Source organism: Helicoverpa zea, chromosome 31 (assembly GCF_022581195.2).
Source record: "Helicoverpa zea isolate HzStark_Cry1AcR chromosome 31, ilHelZeax1.1, whole genome shotgun sequence".
Classification (NCBI taxonomy): Eukaryota; Metazoa; Arthropoda; class Insecta; order Lepidoptera; family Noctuidae; genus Helicoverpa; species Helicoverpa zea.
Window position 1 is genome coordinate 4597527 of NC_061482.1, and position 23838 is coordinate 4621364.

At 36.3% G+C, this 23838-nt stretch overlaps 1 protein-coding gene across 2 annotated transcripts; it reads left to right on the plus strand.

Annotated features, from left to right (window-relative positions):
• The first annotated feature begins 155 nt into the window (after nucleotides 1–155).
• Nucleotides 156–21796, plus strand: LOC124644939. 2 transcript variants are annotated; one of them, XM_047184634.1, is made up of 11 exons: nucleotides 156–1157; nucleotides 2468–2611; nucleotides 2944–3079; nucleotides 3996–4167; nucleotides 4246–4361; nucleotides 4551–5773; nucleotides 6058–6199; nucleotides 11830–11990; nucleotides 12614–12738; nucleotides 13528–13734; nucleotides 14301–21796. In XM_047184634.1, exons 1-11 carry the CDS (start codon nucleotides 765–767, stop codon nucleotides 14371–14373), a joined length of 2892 nt encoding a protein of 963 aa, XP_047040590.1. In that variant the 5' UTR covers nucleotides 156–764; the 3' UTR covers nucleotides 14374–21796. The 2 variants fall into 2 exon arrangements, with proteins under 2 accessions (XP_047040590.1, XP_047040591.1); XM_047184635.1 differs by having other exon boundaries at nucleotides 3996–4164.
• The last annotated feature ends 2042 nt before the right edge of the window (nucleotides 21797–23838 follow it).

Below are 23838 nucleotides of genomic sequence, written 5' to 3' on the forward strand. Positions count from 1 at the left end.
TTTGTTTATAATACAAAACATGATAAACACAACAAGTACCGTATCATACGTATTTTAGCCTTGTGAAAATTCACGGCATTCCTGAACCATAGACAAAACGCCACCGTCGCATCAAGTGAAACTCAGCTAGTGCAATTGATTGTGAGACACATTTTCTAAATCAAAAATTGTTACAATTAGAATAAGGTGTTTTATGATATAATAAGAAAAAAGGAAAAAATATACATCAGTAATACCAGCGAGAATGTCATCGATACTTGTCCACATCCTAATGTCGAGAAGCGTCAAAAGAAAGAACTGAAAAAAAAAAAACAATAATGTCTACGGTTGACGCCTTGACTTAGTTGACGATTTTTTTCAATTTTTATTCAATTTACTCGAAAACTTTATCAAACGCAGTGATATAATCAGATTACTAATATTTATATATAAATTACTTACCAATGATTTTCTTTCAAACATATTTGTCCCTGAGTAACCGTAGACGGAATATGTGCATGGATATAATGCGCGTTTTATCATTCTGCATGTGCGTGAAAGAAATGTCAGTTTATTGAATATACGTAATTTTGTTATTGTGTTAAAATGTAATGCTTCCAAACAAGTGTGGATAATAATTTTACTATGTGATAATAGTGTGTGTGATAAAACAGATGATCAATTCAGTTGTAATGAAACGAACAAAAGTGTAGTGTCGGGTAGTTAGTTCTTGACAGCCGGCAGGCTCGTCGTCGTAAGTGACTTACGATTGGCCCCTTATAAAAATGAACAGTCGTAGTAGCGTAAATGAATCGAATTTGGTGAATCTCTCAGGGGATCTGTCGGCATTAAATCAATTGGACGCGAAAGAGTCGTTGGCGCTGAGTTTTCCATTTGACCACATATACGCATGTCATTCAGAGGACTCAGATCGGCGACAAGCACATCTTGACAAGGAAGTAGAAGTTTCGTCGCACCCTGATGACAAGGAGGCAGGGGTTGCCGCGGAGCCAACCTTCGAGATCAATAGGCTCTCAGAGAGATTAACTGCTGCTGAAATTCAAAACAAAAGGTTGAAAAATTTGCTTGTGTATCATCTGGATTTGATACAACAACAAAATGAACTTATAACTAAAAAGGACAAACAGAACACTGCTCTGAAATTGGAAAATGACTCTGTAAGTATCATTTTGTATTAGAAATTGTGATGAGAATACATGTTTAGAACATAGAAGGTGTACATATTGATATTGCAAGTTAGTCTGTGTAGATAATTTGGTGTAAAACTGTATATTTTGATGTAAACCTGCATGCCAGATTTGGTTAAATACCACATGATATTGGGTTGATCGCTGGATATTGTAATTTTTTTATGGTATCGTCAAACATGAAATCTATACTATTACTGTGTATTGCATTGATATACTATTTTAATATAAGTCTATGTTTATAGTGTATATGACAGTACATATTCATCCCATATTTGCTATAAAACCCGTCATTTCATTCATATTGTTGTTTTTGTAGTATAGTTTTTTTCATATAAACCTTTGCTGATACTATGCTTAGTATATTTATGTTTACATAAATACTAACTTGTAAATATTAAACTGATCTGGTTATTCTACACATTATTGGTTTAAAATTAAAAGCTGTGCAAAGAAGTTTATAGTATTAGTATACATTGGCTAATTCTGCTTGCTTTATTATTTGAGGTTATAAATATTTTGGTACATTCTTACATATTTGCGATTGTTTTCCTCTGTTATTCTTAACAAAATTTTACACACATTAATTTAGAAGAGAAACCTGCATACCTAGTAATATTATAATTTTTTTTTGAAGTGAACATGTTTGAATATGGATCAGAATTACTAATCATAGATTGTAAAGTAATATGAATGAAAACTCTTTTTACAAATCTGCATATTAGTAAGATTGTTATTCTCTCTCAACAGCAATGCAAATGTTATTTAGTGTATTGTCTGCATACGCGAATGCTTCCAAGCTTGCTCTGGTATTTCAAAAAAAATTGTTATATAGATAGTTTTAAAACACGGGCTTAAAATTTAGCTTGCATTGCAATATTCTAAGCTGAGCATCCAATTGAACTATTTTCTTTGAAAAGACATGCATACCATAGATATAGAATAGTAGATAGATCGGCAATATAGATTTTTGTGAAGCCAAATATTGAATACTTCAGTTGAATGACTTTTTCTGCTACTTTAAAATCTATTTTGATTATAAAACATTAGAAACATTTTTCAAAATATCATGAGCCCAGTACAGACCATTTTTGGATTAACATACTTGTTTATTTGTCACTCATTGCCGATCTATCAAACAGTGCTGGGATTCCATATCTATGGTTCTCACAGACATATTTTTCATAACTTATTATATTATATGTTAAACTTAGCTGTGCTGTTTGTATTTGAATTGCAATTGCAATGTTTATTTACACCTTATGCATTAACATTTGCAGCTTAAGTCTAAGGTGACACGTATGGACAGGAGGATAACCGTGAGTCAAAGGCATAATGTTAACCCTGCACCTGTTATAAATGTCCCACCCCCAAATGCTACTTCTACTACTATCAAGAGTGAACCTGCTACTACTGATAATCAGGTAATTTTACTTTCATTATCAGCCCTTATTATCGTCTCACTGTTGGGCACAGGCCTCCTCTCATACAGAGAAGGATTGAACGTCAATCACCACTACTTTTATTTATCATTTCTATAAACTGATTCAATTTATAGACATCTAAAAGTGCATAGTGACTGTGTTTCTTTCAATATCTAGCATAGCACGTAAATCAATCTTGATTGTGTCTTGTACTTTAAAAATAATAAATATTGCATGAAAATAAGCCCCAATATTGGATTTGTAGTAATCACTCACTTATCTTTGATTGTTTTAGGAATATGTTGTAAGATGTAATATCCCTTATTTTTCAGGTAGTGTTTAACAGTCTAACAGATTTTTTGGTGCCAGAGAGCAGAGCAAATTCATATGTTTTCAATAATGATGCTTCTAAAACCAAACATTTGATGCCACCGGAGTCTTTTGATTTAAACAGACCTTCTGAAACAGGTAATTTTAATGCTTATTACTACGTTATTCACGACTAGTTTCTACAAGGGTTTCACTCACTTCCTTAGAGAATGTCTTCTTGCAATCACATAAAAAGTAGCCTATATGATATTTTGTTTTCTCAGGCTGAACTATAATGGCTGACTCTGGATGATCTGAACGGAACTGAATTTATATCACTTTTATTTGAAACTACGACAGATATTATGATTTTGCAATGTCATGATTTCAAGTAAGAAGGAGTCATGAATTTCAAAATTGCATTCTTTTCCTAGTAATTTTTGTGTTATTGATAAACCCAGATTTTGACATACATAATTTATTACATTGTTTTATGGGATAATGAAGTAATAAGAATAAGGTTTCAACCGATGGATATGGATGGAAAAAATATTTTTCATCCTAAATTAATATCAACTCAGTGTAGCAAAATGTATTTGGGTTTCTGAGAAACATGTCAGACTAATATGTTTTAGAAGGTGACAAGGCGACGTTGCCACTGAGAAAGTCGCACATTTAGGTCCTAAAATAGTTTAATGCAATATTGATGTATAAACGATCGCTTTCAGCAACGGAACATGTTTTCGGCTGTTAGAAATGTGATATTCTTTGAGTCCATACCGGTTTCACAGTTGGTTATTTTGTAAATGTCTTAGGTGCAAGTTAGAAGCGTGGTGCCCACTTCAACTGCCGATTGCATGAAATAGGTGGATAGCTAATGGAGACTGCAATGTATAACCATAACATAAAAACCAGTAGTGAAGCTGCGGTCGACAATTTGCGATAAGTACACGGCAGTTGCAGTCGGCAGCTCGTTTTCAACTTGCACCTTTAAGTTCTTCGGCCTTCCGCCTGTAAATAGAAGTTGGAGAAGTTGGAAATAGGAGTTGAACTTTTGATTACGATTATTTTTCAGACGTAACAACATATTTGCCCGGTGACATCAGCGTGCCTTCGATTTTGGACAACAGTAGCCTGCAATGCGATAACTTCGGCACCATGATTGAGAATAAGCGATCGTATATCAAAAAGGAAATCAAGACTGAACCCCGACCCGAACCACTGTACACTGTCACGTCAAACAGGTTGTTCAGTATATTAGAAGTTTATAGCTCCCCGTGTCTTACTGTGGAAACAAATAACAATTAATCATTTTTCACATACAGCGGAAACACGGTGATACAGAAAATACAGAGGAATCGGAGAAGAACATCTGGCAGTTTGGGCAGCTTGAGTCGGCTGCCTAAAACTCCAACAGTCAAAACTGAGCCACCGGAAAATGGTAAGTTTCGTTGTGATTCCTTACATTAACAAAACCTATTTGGAATAAACATTTTATATCTATATACCAACATTTGAGACACATAATCATAAAATAAATATCCTTAATTTACTTACACGCGAGTAACCATTTACTTAAACTCGAACTAAAATCAGTAATATAGCAGCTAATCCATTACTTTTGTTTCAGTGAATATGTTCGACGATGATAAAGCGTTTGAGCGCACTTTTAGTGTAAATAAGAAATCTAAAATGATAAATACCTATGGCAAGTCTAAAACCTCCACTCTTCCAAAGAAAACGCTTCACTACACCGGTTCGCTGTCTGATCGGCTACAGCTGATCGACACGACCCCTACCGGGGAAGACCCTTACCAACTAGGGGAAGCGGACATGAGGGAGCAATCGCCGATACCAAAACTTATGCTTCAAAAAACTAATCATGGGAGAATGAAAATATGTTCGGACCTCTCGGGAGACAGTGCAGCGTCTTCTAGGCGGATATACGATGTGCCAGCAACCGAAACGAGTACTAAAATGCCAAATAAAATAAAATTAGAGAAAAGGTATAATTTGCCAAATATAGTTCCGTATTCAGCGCCTCAATCAACTACGCATACATCTACGCACACGACGCAGACGCCTTCAGATGCGTGTACGCATGTGTCTACGTACACGCACGTTACTAAGCCGGACGCCCTGACGCCTAAGCGAATAGCTACGTTAACTCCTAAGCAGACGTCTACACTCACGACGAATGCGTGCACGCATATGTCTACGTACACGCATCCGACGCGGAACACTTCGACGCGTACAGGTGCCTCGCACAAGGCAACGAAAGGCCAGCACAAGTCGCCTCCGGCTGCGTCTCGCAAGTCGCCACACTCGGCCGCCAGTAAAGGTTTGCAAAAAGGCGTACTCAAAAGCTCTCTTACGAGTCCACACACGACGATGGCTTCGCTGACGCCGCTGCACGGCGTGCCGCTGTCGGGCTTGCAGACGACACACTCGTCACTGACCACGCCGTTGACTCCCGTTTCGGCCTCACTTACAATACCCGAAATTAAAAAAGAATCTCTCGAGTCGCCGACGACGTCGCCCTTAATGCAGCAATCAGATCTGGATAACATAAAGAAAGAACCGAATTTGGAATGGCCTTTATTCTCAACGTTATATTCAACAGCGAGAACTGAGACTAGTTTATGCGATTTCTCGTATGGTGAAAACCCGAATTTGACACCTCTGCCCACTCTTGATGTTTCGGAATTTCGTCAGCTTATTGATGCGGAGGCCGCAGCAGAGGCCGCAGTCGATGCTCTTACAAACAATTTAGATTACGGCTCCATTGATAAGAATGAAACCGATAAGATGAAAAAAAGGGGAGCGCGGACCACTAGTTTAGTTGGGCCCGAAGTAAGTACTACTTTCAAAAGTTCTGATCTTTTTTTTAATTTATAGGAGTGTGTTGATGCATCACATTGGACAAACCTCCAGTACTGTTCTCTTGTGTAACTACAGTCTAACATGTTCGTTCAATTGTATAGTCTATTCGATCTGTTATTGTTTGGTCGTCGTGTCCAGAGGAAACGACGATTAGGCCCTTTCTGTTTGGAGGTCTCGTACCGAACACAATCAATCAAGTCCTGGAAGTTGGTCTTACTGCCTAAACAGAGTGTATAATAATGTTAATATTTTAGGAGGATCCCTCGGACAGTCGACGTGGCATGGGAAGCAAACGTGGTAGGAAACGAGCGCTGTCAGCTGCAGGAGTCATTAAAAACTCGAAGCAAAATTTATCGAAACCAGTCGGGCCCAAGGCAAAGATGGTCAAGGGTAAAGGTAACGTCTTATTATTACTTACAGTATTCGCGTCAGACGTGGGCTCTCGCTACGGTAAATTTTCTAAAATGCTGAGCGGGCTGCATGAGCAGTAGTTTTATGCAATCAGATAAAGAAATAAAAATACTTATTCCGGGCTTATAATGTTTAAAAAATTGTTGTAACAAACAGTTTTAACTGTGTCCGGGACTGACGTAACTTAGAAGCAGGAAACTATGGGGTATGGCTTCGAGACGTTGACGTTGTCGCTGGTTCTTGAATCGGTTTCGATGCGTGGACTGTATTGAGAATTAAGAAGGACACGTAGTATCGCAACTTAATCTCCCTAAACACACTCTTAAAGACTGCTAGGCTATCGAATAAGAGGGTGCTTACTGAATACGAGTGGACTGCGGGGCTTTCGCACTCGGATCCGTCTAGTTAGCGAATGAATCTGGTAAGCTAGCGCTGGCCTTTATGTAGTCGCCGCAGGAATTTCTTGTCGTTGCTGTCGAAGACTCGGTCTATTTCTATGTGTGCGTGAGCTGGCGGTGATGCGTCATTGTATTGAGTTGTTTACTTGGTATGTTATAGTATTTATGTCTATTACTAAAATGATTTACGTATTTACAAATTAATATTTATTTTAATAATTTAGATCACAAATATAAGATACTTAGCATAAAACTTAAAAACAAATAGTACGTAATTCTGATCCGTAGCGGTGCATCGGCAAGTTGAGCCAATTTGGAACTTCACGTCATTGTGCATATCACAATATGTTTCGATTCGTTTACCTGGACTGCTGTACCAATGCAAATCGGATTCGTACGTTACTCAATTACGGACCTGTTCCTGTGAGTTTGGCTCGTTTCTTTAGCGAAGCGACCATTTATTTAAACATCATCACGGAAGACACACTTTTGCGCGCTCCTTACAAGTACTTACTCTTGCCTGTCCTTAGTGCGTGACGTTAATCGTGTCATCTTGACGATTTTTTTTCAATACGTATATTTTACAAATTTCTTTAAACTTTATTATCTAATATTGTAGAATCAGTGTATTTTCCCGTATTGGGTAAGTGTTGAACAATCGTGTTACTGCTACCACCCGCCTATTGGGTGACCGTTTGCTAATGACTTGCAGATTTCATTTTTTTTTCTTGCTCTGAACATTAGTAGCATCATTCTTAACCATTTCCATCATCATAAGTAGTCTTCATTGTTAATTTTATTATTCTGCTTATTTTATTTTATACGTATTATACATTTTATATAAAACTATATTTTCAGCTGCTATTTGTAAACTCCGATTCTGACTGTGAATTTGCACACATTCGCCTTAAGCGCAATATACTCCTGCTTCCTGCTTCCGTGTCAATCACAGTCAGAGAAGGACGAACAAAAGCCGTCACTTATTTGAATGGACGTTTATTCCAGGGTCCGAAGTTCGGGTGCAAAGTCAGGGCTTAAACTCCGGGCCACTGTCGATCCGTTGACCGAACGTCAGCAGGCACCGAGAGGCACCGTGCACGCACTACACCTTCCCATAGTGCATCACCATCTGCGGGTCCTCTGCTGAGCATCATCACTGGATATCTCTCCACGTCACGCCAGGAAAGTACAAGCGCACTTACCTCGAGATAGGAATTTAAATGTAACTGACGGGCATTAGAACCTCGACCTATCTAAATAAATTTTTATGTTCACAATATGGGGTTTAATTTAAAACTAAACTTACCACACCTTAAAACGTGACATTCTCTGCTACAGTGGGGTCAGGAAATGCTGGCGAAATAAAAGTCTTCGAGTAATTTTCACAGTATCTTGAATTGACGAGTTTCGATTCACTATTTACTTGCACTGTTTACTATTTACTACTATTTATCACTATACAGATGACTACGAATGTATCGTGGTGCGTGCGCACCGAATGTATTCGAAACTTTACCGTAGCGAGGGCCTCGATACGCCGTCCCTCCCGCCAACCTCTCTTTTATTTGGTTTCACAAGTTTACAGTTGAATAAAATCACAACAGTACATGGGAGCGTCATGAAACGCACGCCGCCAGATAAAAATAAACTAACAAAAAATAACTTTTACTATAACTTTACTGTCAACTTATAACGACATTTCAAATTTACCATATTTTACACAATTCATTTGTTTTAAAAGCTTGTCGCGAGATTTAGATTAGATTTAGAGACTTAGATTTTGACTTAGATTCTACTTGTCAGGCCCTTTCATTTAATACCCATAATGATGATATTGAAAAAAATTGGTTATCCGCAATTCTGTAGCGGCGGCCATCTTGGATTATTATTTCGTAAAGTGCACTGTGTTCTGCTTGTCAATCCCTTTCATTTGATACACATATTGTATAGGTACCTTAAAAATAACTAGTCCACCATCTTGCCTATTCAGCCATGTTCGATTTGGGATGACGTCACAGCTTAACATGCATTGTCATCCGAACTAAACATGTACGCAAAATTTCAGCTCAATCGGTTGAGTGCAAGTGCCTTAAAATTGAGTTGTAAAATTCCACCCGAGCACACAAACATACATACATACATTGCAAGTTAAATAAAAGCTTGTAAAATAAAAAAAATAAACCCAAAAACGATCATTATTTATTACTGTAGAACTTAGACATTTTTCAATATTTGAACGAAAAAGTTTAAAAGAAATAAGATTAAGGCTTAGGCTTTCAGCTAAACACTATTTCACTTCTGAAAGGCTACATTTTCTGTGAACCATAATCTTTATAACAGCAAATCAGGCCTTAGATGGCAAAAATATGCGTTTATCTATACAATACAATACTTATTACACATTTATTAACAACTAGCTTCTGCCCGCGACTTCGTACGCGGATCCTGTCCCTTATGCCAGCGACTACGGGGTCAGCAAAATCAAAGATCTGAACCGTCTGATATTGAATTTTAAGGGCCCGTTGACTTGAAAACAACGGAATACGGATAAACATTAGAAACGTTCCATATATTTAATTAAATTGGACTAAACAAAACGCTGAGAACTGAACCGCAATAGGCGTGATCATAGGGATAAAAGTAGTGATTCTAATAAGTCTGCATTTAAGTTATGTGGCAAAAATGTTACACGTATTATTACGTAAAAAAACATTAAATAGATGACAAAGTCGTGGTGACTTAGTGGAAGTCGTGGTGGTTTAGTGGGTAGAGAACCAATCTCTCAAGTATGAGCGTGCGTCTTTGATTCCAGGTCTGGCAAGTGCCTGCCAATGCAACTTTTCTAAGTTCGTATGTACTTTCTACGTATATTTTGGATACCAATAACCGTTATTTGGAGGGGATGTTAAACTGTAGGTTCCGGCTGTCATTGAACATTCTTGGCAGTCGTTATGGGTAGTCAGAAGCCAGTAAGTCTTACCAAGGTATGTTGGGTTGAGCGGGTAACCAGGTTGTGGAGGTCAGATAGGCAGTCGCTCCTTGTAAAACACTGGTACTCAGTTGCATCGTGACTGGAAGTCGACCATAACATAATTGGGACAAAGGCTCTTGAGATAATAACGACAATAATAATGAGATATAGGCACCGCAGGACATCTGAGGCTGATGACGGGGAGTAGCAACCCCGCGGGGTTATACTATATGCTGAGTTCTCCAGGGAGAGTATCCCCCATCTCCGGCCGGTCGGAGTGAACCATGACGGGGGTAGGTCTCACGCCTCTGGCTTGGCTTGGCCGTCCAGAGTGGAGTCGCTAGAGCAGGATTAGTAGCCCTGCTCGGAGGGTAGGTGCCTCATGGTAAGCACAGGGAGCGCGTAATCTGTGTTTAAAGTCCGCCGAGGTATCCTCACGCTTCAGGTTCCCGGGGGCCCAGTAAGTGAGGTGGCGAGTCTCCACCTGCCATTTTTACATGTACCATTGACATCCACTAACATCCCATCACAAATAGCCCAAGTAGTTTCCCTCAATAGTTAGCAATAGTTTAGCACAGAACCGGGGATTGTCTTTTTTTTAACGACGTCCACCGGTGAATGTCCTTGGGTTCATTTCTATAGTGTATAAAGGGATAATCGACGGTATTGTGTCACCATTTCATTAAAGTTGTCTCAAAAGGGCTTCAGCGTGTTGGCTTCGGCCCCACGTTTGCCTCCCAAAAATTCGGAACTCTGTAGTCCCGAGGTCTGGAAGAGACATACAAAATAATAATGAGATATAACGCAACAAAGTCGGAGAGTGAGGGCTCGTGACGCCACGTCTAAGTATGTAAAATTTGTACTAAGCAGTGACTTAACGAAGCGTTGTTGTATCTTCGTTATTATTTGTTTGTGAGAGAGAGAGAAAAGAAAAATACGTGTCCATTATTTTAGGATAGGATTCACCATACCTATTTCATAACATTCATTTCTATACATTTCAAGTGTAGTATTGCTCTTGAAGTTTCATATCAGGTGTTCCAGATCTTCGATGTTTATACATCAATAGAGAGTGCTTATCAGATTGAACCACTTTTGCTAAAACGTCATATCTTCATATGCTATAGTCTAGCTGGACTCCTGGAGTTCCACATCAGGTGTTTTACACCTTCAATTTGTATAAGTCAACAGAGAGTGCTTATCAGATTGAACAACTTTTGCTAAAACGTCATACCTCTATATGCTATAGTCTAGCTGGGCACCTGGAGTTCCACATCAGGTGTTTTAGATCTTCAATTTGTATAAGTCAATAGAAAGTGCTTATCAAATTGAACAACTTTTGCTAAAACGCCATACCTGTATATGGTACAGAGAAGCTGGGCTCTTGGGGTTCCACATCAGGTGTTCCAGATCTTCAAATTTATTATCTCAACTAAAAATGCTCATCACATGAAACAATTTTTGCCATGGCACCATTTTTATATCTCTTATAGTTTTGTTGGTCTGTTGGAGTTCTGCATCAGGTCTTCAAGTTTCGAAGATATATTATAGCCTATATGTTGACCAGGCTTAATACTGATACAACAAAGAAAAAATCATTGAAATCCGTTCAGTAGTTCCGAAGATTAGCGTGTACAAACAAACAGACATACAGACATACAGACATACAGACAAACAGACAGAATTTTTTTTTTGGATTTGTGCTCCATTACTGTTTCTAAACCCCACCCAATTATTATTTTTTAAATATATTCAATGTACAGACACAGTTTTTTTACAGATTTATTATATGTATAGATTTTAACGAAAACACTTTTATATTTATAATTTCATCACTATAAAAATCTAAAAACAGTTTGCTATGATTCTATCACTGAGGGTACTCGTGAGCGCGCAACCCGGCGCGGCTCGCGGCACTCTTTTTCCAATCATCCTCATCACAAATCGTCACAGTATATATAGTAACGCGAAGACAGGACTCGAACACTTCGACTAAGGATTTTGCACTCGCGGTGCAGGGATGCGATATTTGAATACAAAACATTAAAATTTTACATAATTGTCTTAGTCGTGACTCCCATTATGTCAACTGGTACGCTGCAGTAATGTAGATTATTAAGTCTTAATTTATATAATAAAAACAAAGCCACCATTGTTGCTGTGCAAAGCTAGTGCCATCGCAATTTGGTTATTACTGTCCTTTATCACAAGAAATCATCGAATGTTTCGTCTGTTGGTTCTTTCAGCTGCTTGCCGCGGCAAGAAATCTCCGCTGCCAGGAATGATGACGAGGAAACCGTATCACACCCTGGTGGGAGACCCGGACCTATCGTGGTACCTCGGCCTGGACCCCGACGTTAAAATGGAAGACATCGATCAAGGGGACTGCAAAGCCTCCACTGTAGAGGTAAGTTTTTCTGACCTTTATAGCGCTAAGGGTATGGTCGGTCTTAGTTTGGCAAGGTTCTAAATAGAAATATAAGGGGGAACGTTTTAACTGCCTCGTTGGTCTAGCGGTTGCAAGTGCGGCTGCTGAGCACGAGGTCTCGGGTTCGATTCCCGAGTTGGGCTGAAATCGCTGAGTTTAAGAATACTTTCACAAAGCAGCCCGGAGGCTGAAAGTTGGTGATTGATACACCCGTGCATCGCAGAGCAAGTAAATGTCGGTCCTGCGCTTGATCTCTCTCCGGTCATGTCGGATTGCCGTCCCATCGAGCTATGAGAGAGAAGGAATAGTGAGTGCACCTGTGTCTGCGCAAATGCTTGTGTACTATAATATGTCCTGCGCCGTTGGCTAATCTCCTTACATGAGAACAGTCGCCGTAGCCGATAATCGATTAAGAGGATATCACAAGGGTACGGTTTAGAACTTTAGTATGTGTTCTAGCGATCACGCTGGAATACGCATGAAAACGCGCTTCAAGATTTTAAAGCGACATATAATAGTAAATATGCCGTTCAATACAGTTTGTATTAAACATGCATGAAATAGCATATAAGTAAGTTGACACTTCTTTATTACTTTTTTAGGTACCGAGATGGCGAGAGAAGCCGTACACTAGTTTATATAGTCTTGAAGGAACAGAGAATTTAGATGATAAAGTTTTTGAAAAACGACATCAAAAATTAGAAGCTGAAGAGCGCAGACAATTGAGGTATGTAACGATTTAGATATATTAAAAAAATCTTGATACGTAGTTTTATTCGTAAAATTCTGGTAATTATGAAGACTGGCTGGAGACTGTCAGGCAGTTATTATGTCAGAAAGTCAGAAAACCAGTCTTACCAAAGAGTCTTGGGTCGCTCCACCCATGCACGCAGCCGCATCTGGTTAGACTGGAGGCTGACCCCAACAAAGTTGGGAAAAAATAGGTGTAACTTTTAAGTTTTGGTACTTATTATCTATAAAAATAAATCTTTCTACAAAAGTACGTTCGCGGGCATTATCATTCGTGTCTAATTCTGTTAGACACGAACGATATTAAATTTGCAATTTGTAATTTTTTGTTACATTGCCCAAATCTAAGGAATTGATGGTAAGCAGTGTTGGTTTATTAACAAAATAATTCGGTTCGTCTGTTAAACATCTGCGGTTTTATCAAAAATTTTGATGTCGTGTTTTCAAAGGTCCTACTAATAACCGAGGCCTAAGTTCATAGACAACATAAATGCCGGTTTTGCTTGAAATAACTGTGCATTTTGAAAACTGAAAGCTAAATTTCATAGTATGGTCTGACAAGATCTGACCGTTTTTTGGTGCAGTTGACAACCCTGACAGACACTACAAAGAATGCTATTTCCCCCTGAAAATTGACAGTTGTCAACTGCACACAAGATTCGATCAGACTGTAAACAATTGTTTTTAGGAAACTGACGTTTATTTTATTGGTGAACTTAGGCCTGAGTATTTGTGTGCTGTTAGTGATATTATGAAAATGTTTTAGGTGGCATATGCGTCGGATTCGGGAGCAAAGGCACGTGGAGCGTCTACGCATGCGTCAGAGGGATCCTTGGTACAGCGGTCACTCGCCCTACCAACCGTCTGTGTACACGATTTGGCCACAACCCCAAAGAGATGTTAGAATGATCGAGATCACAGATACTATACCCGTCATGGCTTTCGGGGAAGATCTGCCAGATCTGCCACCTGCGTAAGTATATTTATGAATTAGCTGTTTCCTGCAGTTCCACTCATGTCTCGAGGGAAGTACAGAAGTGGCCTATGGAAAGGACAGAGTCTAGAGTATCTATGTATCATATTATATTTAAATACGGTTCTGGAATTTTGGCGTGAAAGCCCGACAGACAGACAGACCGACAGACATGCAGGCTAATAAGCAAACAGATGGAAAGACAGAGTTACCATGACTTTTTTTTTGTTACTAGCTTCTGCCAGCGGTTTCACCCGCATCCCGTGGGAACTACTTCCCGTACCGGGATAAAAAGTAGCCTATAGCCTTCCTTGATAAATGGGCTATCTAACACTGAAAGAAATTTTCCAATCGGGCCAGTAGTTCCTGAGATTAGCGCGTTCTAACAAACAAACTCTTCAGCTTTATAATATTAGTATAGATTAAATTAATCTCTCGCGAATCTTGACTATTTTATAGAGGGTAACTTACAAAATGCGTTTAAAAATACTTTAGAGGTCATTCAATATTTCACTGATTACTATCATAGGGTGCACAAATTAAAATCTTTATTTTACTATTTCCAGTGACTTTATGCTACCGTGGGTGAGAACGTCGAAAGCTTTGAAAAGGTCCAAACGTTCGAAGACGCTACACTGATTGTTCGCGGCCTGCGTGGTCGCTCTACAATACGCACTTAAGCATGAACTTCGTGCGATCCGGCTTCCAGTCTCCACAGCATTGCCCATGGAGAACATTTCTTATCTATAAGCAAATTAGACTAGCAGGTAATATGTAGGTAACAATAGTTTGGTCATAAAGCGATGTGAACTGCCTTATTTATTGACAATTTTATTCGAATGTTGGTGTAATTCTCGCCAAACTTTATGACGTATCGGAATATTGCCGCTACCAGTTCAGGTGCCGAAAGAAAATATTTTAGGTATGCGCATTATGTACCTGTGCTCGGAAGTTAGTTGCGAGCCGCCATTAAGTTTGGCGATAACTTTGCTACCAAAGAATTTACGTGTCATGATTGAAAACTAAACCATGTGCCTAAGCCGGATTTCGTTCTTTCAAAATGTATCAAGTATGGAAATAATGTCAGAAACAAGTACTCCATTTGATACTCAATAGTCCAATTCATTTAAAATGATGTGAACAAATCCGAAAGTGTGCATGACATGTAAATTATTTGTTTATTTAACGGCGTTCGTATACTCCATAGTCTGTACCTACCCAAATATCATTAAGCTGAATGACAGACATTTTCCATATTCTGATAACAACGCGCTTCCAAGTAATATAGTATTAGTAAGTTCATTAAATTGATCTAGAGCAGTTACAGTTTCAAAATACTTCATAATCATTTCACTGACTTGCATAAAATGATGAAAGAGGGTCTGATGATTATATATTTCATAACTCATCACAAACAAACAGGTATACTTACCTAATAACTCTATATGAGTGGGCACTTAAATAAAAGGTAAACTAACTTAAACTTTTCCTAGTCTATGTTTACGTAGAGTGAAGAAACTTCATGGTTGCGATTGCGTTGGTTTTGGCGGTAATTACGAGATCCACATCGTGTTTATGCTCGTCAGAAAATAGGACTGGCCGTTTATCGAGTCACGAGATAAATATTTGATGTTTTAAGCTCTCTAAGGCTGTGTTTTGGGCCAGGCGAGTGTGCGTTGAGATAGAATGAACACTACATATTTGACTGTCACGCAAATATAAGGGGTTTATCGAACTAGTGTTTGAAAGGGTCGTTATTCCAAGATGGCCCTCAGCCCGAACTCGACTAAAGCGAGAGACGAGAAGAGCACAGCGGAGATTTTTTTTACAACTGAAGATATTTTCTACTTAGTCCCTCTCAGTGTTCGGTGGCAGGATGTTTGAGTGACGAAATTCTATTGGTTGTTTAAAAACATCTTTGGATAGCTCTCGTCGTCTCCGTGTTAGGGCGCTTTCAACTTATGCGTTTCTTGACGGCCTGCTGCGGTGCCTAAGCGGTCTAACGCATAAGTTGGAAGCGCCCTTAGTGGAGTGTGGGCCTAAATCATTTGTGTCGTCTTTTGTTTGTAAATATGGTATGAATCATGAATAAATGACGTTTTGTAAATATCGAACATATAGAATATGTTCACTTTTTTCTAGTTTTATATTTTCTATTTTGAAAATAAACCATAAAAAAATGAAACACGTCACTCAACTTTTAGAATATAATTTATCAACATCGTCATATTATTTGCTTTCCATCTTTTGTAACACGTTATCAAATATTTAAAAAAATATAACAACCATACATGCAAAGTATATTCTTTCAAAAGCAATATTCATTATTCGAATTTCTTACTTGTTTGTAGAACCTATACGCCGGGTCTTTGAAAAGGCAAGTCATATTACAATAGTGGAATGATTTCATAGTGAAACTTAGTTAGTGACATGACTATATGCGTAGCCAATAAGATTATTTTTACATTATGTCAGTACATTTATATAAAAAAAAGTAAAAGGAAAAAATATTTTCACTGATCATATTTTTATGAAGAAAAAGAAACAGAATAATTATGTAGTTTCTGCATCTTTATTCAAGGACTGGTTTTGCTTACGGAGGTATGTAATGCGTAACCAGTTGTTGAGTCCTAGTCGGCATTTGGTGACTGTAACATTATCCTAATATAAGAAAAAGTCAGTGCCTCAAATTTTACAGCCATCAAGTGAAACTGAATAACTTTGGATACGATAACATCGCGTACAAAGTTTTCAGTTTCTTACATCAGCTAGAAATATAGTCCACTAGAAACTTTAATATAAATAACCTTTTATTTGACTTGACGATCTTCGGAGATTTTTGTTTTTGCCTTGACTTCAGTAAACAGGACATACTAATGATCCAACGGCATTGTACTTCAGAATATCACTTTTGCTTTAAAGTAGTCGTAGAACAAAAATAACATTAAATGTTAAAGTTTAAAGTAGGCCTTTGGTTTAAAATATCCGTATGTTGCTCCAGTTATTCATCACAGTCGATTGCACAAACAAACCAATCTGTCTTACAAGAAATAGTTTTTTGCAGTTTACTAGTTTTTCTATAGTTTATGAATTAAAAGTAGTGATTGATAAGATGATTGAAATGGGAGAAATGAATGAAAAGAATGTGAATGAATGCTGGAGTGAAATGGCGACGTGTATAAGGAAAGCGGCAAGAAGCATTCTAGGAGGATCAAAAGGGAACGGAGTGATAGAGAAGGAAACTTGGTGGTGGGTGAAAGAAGTGCATGTAATGAAGAGGGATGATACGTATGCAACAAAGTGTGTGCTAAGTATGAATGTAGATGGATAGAGAGGAACAGGAAGACCTAAGAAAAGATGGATTGCCTGAAAGATGACATGAATAGGAAGGGAGTGTCAGTATGACGAGTGACAGGGAAAAATGGAAGAGCAACATGGCAGGCAGAAGAAGACTAGTATTTCTATAGTTCAAATCCGATCAGAAAAGAAGTCTTTTTATACAAAAATCATTTTGTTAACTAAACAGAACATCGTTTGTACACTCGCGTGTACTGTTTATATTTGTCGTATAATAGATGTATAGTTAGATAGACAAACAAGTTAGACAATTACTGTTCTTGTTCGAGTACTGTAGATAACGTTTGCTTATTACAAAGATACGCGGAGTGTTGGTATCTGTGATTGTAGAAGACTGCGTTGGAATAGACACGTCAAACTGACGGTGAAACTATCTATCGGATTGAACCAGATCAAAGCGGAGAAGTTTTTAAAAAAGGCATATATCCGCTCAGATATACCACAGAGTAAATCACAGTTTAGATATATACTCTTGTAAACAGTTATGAAGCTATCTAGTAGCGTTCGTAAAAATTCATCGAGCGCATGTGTTTGAGTGACACTGTTACGAACGTTAGTACGTAACTTCTCAACTGTTTAAAAGAGAATATATTTAAAATGTGGTAAAATGTTTGAATAACGAAGTTTTCTTGGTTGTTTAAAAACTTCTTTGTTTCCTTCCGCTTTGGTGGAATCTAGGGCTGAATATGTAAGCTCTATGTCAAATCATGGAAGTTCCAATACTTTATGGCACAATAAAAAGCATCACAGTCGGATGTGATACAGTTCGCAGTTTTACTTTCAGTTCACTCAAGGTACGTTTCGAATTCTTGCTGCCGGCTGCGACTGCCGACCGCACATGCCGACTGCATGAAGTTGACCGCAGCTGCACTACGGGTTTGTATGTATTGGCATGAAACCCACGTGCAGTTGAGCTGTCAAATTTTTTATATCTGACAGCGACTGCACACTGCTGCCGCTTCGATCCAAAACGGTTAATACATACGCAAGTAGTGCTGCTGCGGCCGACTTCATGCAATCGCGGTAAGTGCTGTCGGCGGTTACAGACGGCAGTTAGCATTCAAAACCGTTCCTGCATGCTATTTCTTAAACTATTGTCATCGAAATTACTCACGGTTACAAGTAGCACTTCTCTCAAAAGTTTCATGGCACCAACAGAAAAACACACTTAACATACCTGTTAAAACAGACTTCTTAAATTTGATATCAGCTAAGTTTCATTTCGTTCTATAACTTTCACAAAATTTAATGTTTGATGTTAATTGTTAAACGATTCTTTCAAAGTTACATCTACAGGCGACTTTTGCATATAATAATCATCATTTTATGGAAAAGCCGTTTGTATTTAGTACATGTTAAATACTATTACAAATAATATTCATAAAAAAATTAAAAATGGATGGATAACTAACGGAAATTAGGTAATAAATATAAAGATAGCTGTACATATTACTAAGGTTCTATAATTTGATACATCTTATTTCGAAGGTATTATTTTATAAGGCTTCATTTACCTAACTTTGGAATTTCACGCTTTGGCGTTTTTTGTGTTATGTCTAATCCTTTGCTCGCAGAACTGCAAAATTATTTATCAAAAGGGTTATGATTTTTTTCTTGTGTTTATCAAAACTCATAGTAGTTTGGGGGTGCCGAATTATTTGTTACAATCTTGAGGTTCTACATAACAATTCATAAAATGCACCCATGTCCATTGTCAATAATTAGTATAACTGCACCGATATAACATTAATTATTTCCATTGTATAGTCAACAGCAAAATACTATGATAATTTAAAATAAATAAATCTTGTATATAAGGTACAGAATAATATTTATAATTAAGTTTCAGTCGCAAAATTGTATTGCAATAATGAATTAGTTTTGTTGTTGGCTGTACTGTGATAATTATGAATTTGACTTTCATCAATCCTTGATTGGTATTAGGTATATTTTTGTATACATAATAAAATATCTTATTTAATATTTTCTTATCGGTTTCCTGGTGAGCTAAACCAGACTAGTTTTTTTTGTGGTATATAAATTAAAATCGTGATACTTTCTCATTACATTCCTTCCCTTATTTTTCATGAAATTATTATTTTGTCCTTAACCCTTAGATGCGTAGTTTTTCTTTACTATTTATACTTGATATTAGTGATGTCTTTTCGATGCATAATAATGAACATCGTTCATATTGAAGCAATATTTACCTATTTTCGTTTACCTAATATCGGTAATTTCAGTATATTTTCTTTTGTTGTCTATCAGTTCTTCGAAAGTGAATGATTATGCATGCTTTTTCACTTGAAGTTGTATTTCATTTTTTGTTTATTTTTCTGTAACTCTGCAATAAATAAGGGCAAGTCTTTCGTTTATAAACTTTACATAATTATACTTTAGCTTTTAGGGTTTTTTTACATTGAACGTTCGGTCGTGCGGTTGCGATACTGAGGTAACACCGCATGTTTTGTATGTTCTGAGATCAGCGTATAACAAGGTGTTATGAGCTTAACGTGACGATGTCGACTCTGTCTCGTTATTTACGCGTTAGCCAAATATAAAATGTTCATTAGCATTACGAATTAAAATGAGTTTTTGTCAATCATTTAATTAATATTTATTGCGAATGATATAATTTTGTAAATGATCAATTTTCGATCATAATCAAATCATAATGTCTTTATATCAACAAATAAATGGATGAATATTGTAAATATTTTGGGAATTAGAGTAAAGTACCTTAGCACTACGTAATTACAAATTTATGTTAGAAAATTGTCTTTTAGTTATATAGATCTGTGACATAATAAGATTTGCAAAACAATAATCGTTTCGGTTCACTTGTAAGTTACGTATAGCGTTTAGATAAACTTTAATGTAAAATTCCGTTTAACTATAGTTTTAAGAAGTTTTGCAGTCACGATATTAATCAAATCTCTACAAAGTTGATATGATTGACTGTCGTAGGTATTTAATGTAAATTACACTGTTATATGTGTCATAAATTATAGAGCACTATACCTGTATCTAGTTATAAATGAAGTATCTTAGGTATTCAGGAGAATATGGGTGAATTAAAGTAAACCGGGAGTCTATTTACGATGTAGGACAATTTTTCTCATAAGTTATGTAGCGTGTGTAAGAGAACTAATGCTTTAATATTTGTTTTGATATTCGGTGATTGTTTGTGACGCGAATCGTAAATTAGATCAAAATTGTTTCAACATACCGTGACTTCAAATATTGTTGGTATGTGCAAAAGGTTTGCTTCGAATATTTTTTTTTGTTATTAAAGCAAAAGCGGTACGTAGATATATTATTTTTGTATTTGCGTTGTGTGTACGTTAATTGATTAAATGTAAATAATAGTGTTGAATGAGATTTTTTTCATTGAGGCCGTATATTGGTCTTCCTATTAAATAATTATTTTGATGTAATAATCTGGTATGTAATTAAATGTTAGATTTTTGGAATTGTTTTTATGTGTCGTAAACTTAAAATTATGTTGAGTTGGAGTATTTATGCCAATAATGTCCTGTTTGCATTTTTGTCTACGAGGTAGCCACAAGTAAACGTTGTTAGTATGCTTTCGAGCAATAATTATTGTATCCTATCCCAAAAACTATTGAACATGGATAAGTAATAAGGCACTTCGATGCCCGGGCGTTTTAGTCCGCATTTATTTTCCATTATTCCCCAAACAATCTTAAAAAACTAAACGCAACTGGAAACTTGATCAACTTTTTTGGTTATGATGAGTCACTTCAAAATTATATAAAAAAAAAACAATGAAATGGAAAAAAAACAAATATATGTATTATAAGTATGAAATATAATTTAGTCTCTTCATATCCTAACTCATGGGTCGGTTTTTAGGCTTGGGCTTCTCACCGGATTCGAAAGAAATACAATGTTAGTTCTATTTAAATGCTGACGTTACTTGTGGCTGAACAGTAGACATGGACTTATGTTAAGTTTAAGTATTATCTAGGTTACAATTTTGTTGTTCGATAGTAAGCTTATTATTATAATTTCTTAATCAACAGCTGTCACAGTGCAGTTATATTGTTATACGCAAGTATAGACGCAGTGTTATGCAGTCATTGTTAAATGTTTTCGATTATATCCGATATTTGCTGCACTGTCCACTTGTCATAAAATAATAAGATCTCATTAATCGTTAATTAACAAATTGGAATTTAAACTTTTCTTATAAATATTATGGAAGTAAAGTCGGGTACACTTGTCATGATAATGTATCTTGGTACAAAACAATGGTAGTTAGTGAAACATTGTACCGACTATAATCAATAGAAACAAGTATAAAAAAAACCTTGTATAAATTGCATATCAATTCAGGCGAAGTATAACATCCGCAACTTCAGGAACATTTGTCTGAATAGTACCTTTTCTTTATGTATAAACTGTAGTTGTACACATTTCTTTTTTATACTTCATTAATGTAAATTAATCTGCTGTGTAGATACTATTATAATGTGGCATTTATTAAATAATCCTAAAAAAGGTATGTTTCAGTGTAAATGTTAGTCGTGTATATAACACACTATTGAAATTAGGTAGCTTAAATATTTATCTTTCAGTATATTTAGGACTCCTAACTTCGGTTTAATTACGAATTCATGTGATACTTCAGACTAAGTTGTATAAGTACATTGAAATAAAGGAACTTCGTCTCTAGAATTTACACACGTTTTTTTATTTATTTTTCGTCTTTCCCATCCCATAGTTAGTAAGGTAAGGTCTTAGGTAAAGAAAGAAAACAACCAATAAGTTTAAAAAGTGCATTTATTTAATCAATATAATTATTTACTTTGATCATTTTTAACATTGATATAAAGATGAAAATAGATCCACTTTATAATAAAATAGAAATAACATGAGATACGAAATCTTAGCCAAAAATTCTCAAATTACATGCCTAATAAGTGGCCTTAAGGACGTTTTCATAGTGCTTAGCAAGGAGGGACCGCACAATATGCCATTTTCGACATTACACACCGTCAATAGACATGTATTTTTAAAAAACATACGTAATGCAGACTTTATTTAGTCTAATAACGAGAACCATAAGACTTGACGTTTTAGTTCTAAGAAGCTGGAGTCCTGCAAAGCGTCACATTCAAGCTTCAATTCGCATTCCACTAGTGTAAATGCAGGGGAACATAGTTACGCATTGCATCTCCTACGTAGTGTGATTGTAATGTATGATTGTGATGGGGTGACGTATAAATAAATATTGAACTATAAAGATATTATTAGCTATTCAGTCGCTTGAATACCTAATTATACATGACCAAATGAAATGATTGTTGAATTGTTATTTAGGTCCAGATTTGCACTTATTTGAAATGATAATTTAAAATCGCACAAATGGTAGACACTGGTAGATGTCTCGTCTACAGTACATTTGAGTGCGATATGAGTATTTGGAACGAGTTATCTATTACATAATATGGATAATTTGGTGTAATAACAATTACACAGTAGTCTTGTAAACAGTAAAAAAAAATATCTAGCTTAAATTGTGATGTTCTTTATTATATATTTAAATAGCACCAGATAAAAGAAAAACATATTTGAGAAGCAAACAAGATAATATACAAATACCTATACCTATTGTAGTGGTACCGGCTGGCTGGTTTGACAGCTACGTTCTAACCACTACAATTGATTTTCGTTCGTAGTGGGAATATATACCAAAAGTTTGTTTCTCCTAAATTTATAAATTTAACTAATTATTTAAGTATAAATATCCTCCTTTATAAATTCAAATCTATTGAAACAAGCAACTTCACATTACATTAAATACTTTAAAAATGTGTCAAAATAGCTTTGTATTTTGTACTGTAAAATAATTTGCCATATTATAAAAAAAAAATATTTTTTATAATATTATCTATAAACTGCATTTAAAATCGCAATGCATTGCAAATAATTGTGAATACTAGCTTAGCTAGATAGTAATAGCATTTTGAACTTGCTCTCGTCATTTCTATAAATGTGTTCTTTTTATAAATATAAACGTCATTAATAAAATAAGCAAGGAGCTACTTTTTGTAGCCAATCATTTTTCTAACTATCCAGACTCCTTTCATTCATTTTAGCTCGACTGAAAAACAAGCTTCAGTTTCTACAGTCTTAGGCATTTATTTATTTATGAGATATCAAATATTAAGCATTGATTACAGCTTAATGTTTATATGTAAAATTTTATGAATTTTCAATACTGTGTAATACCATCTATGGGCGATTCTCTGTAAGCTCGTTCAGCTCCATACAATTCCTGTCCTGGCAATTTTTTTTTAAATTTGACAAAAAACCTAGTCCTATGCCAAAGAAAATTAACTATTTATTTAGTTAGACAAGGAGGCCCACTGAATTTGTACCTATTTTCCGAGTTATTAGCGATTTTCCAAAAAATCATGACAGGGGACTGTTTGAGACATCAGGGGACTGTTTTGAATGTAAACAGAAACCCACATTTTATTACTTTTCTATTATCAAAAGCCATATATTTCGGGTTTTTATTACCGCAAGCATGACACGGTCTCGCCAAACAATCCTCATTTACCGGTCGTAACATAGCTCTTCCAGCAACTCCTGGTCATTGTTGTAAGTTAATATTTTAGCAGTATTAAGAGCGCTGAGCTTCATGTCTATGTTGCTGTGAACCATACAAAGACGTGTATTGCCATTTTGAGCGTTTGATTTGACAACGCATTTCTT

Coding starts and splice junctions, on each gene's coding strand:
- LOC124644939 (XM_047184634.1), top strand. CDS start 765: ATGAACAGTCGTAGTAGCGTAAATGAATCGAATTTGGTGAATCTCTCA. Junction 1,158..2,467: donor TGAAATTGGAAAATGACTCT/GTAAGTATCATT, acceptor TAACATTTGCAG/CTTAAGTCTAAGGTGACACG. Junction 12,739..13,527: donor GAAGAGCGCAGACAATTGAG/GTATGTAACGAT, acceptor AAAATGTTTTAG/GTGGCATATGCGTCGGATTC.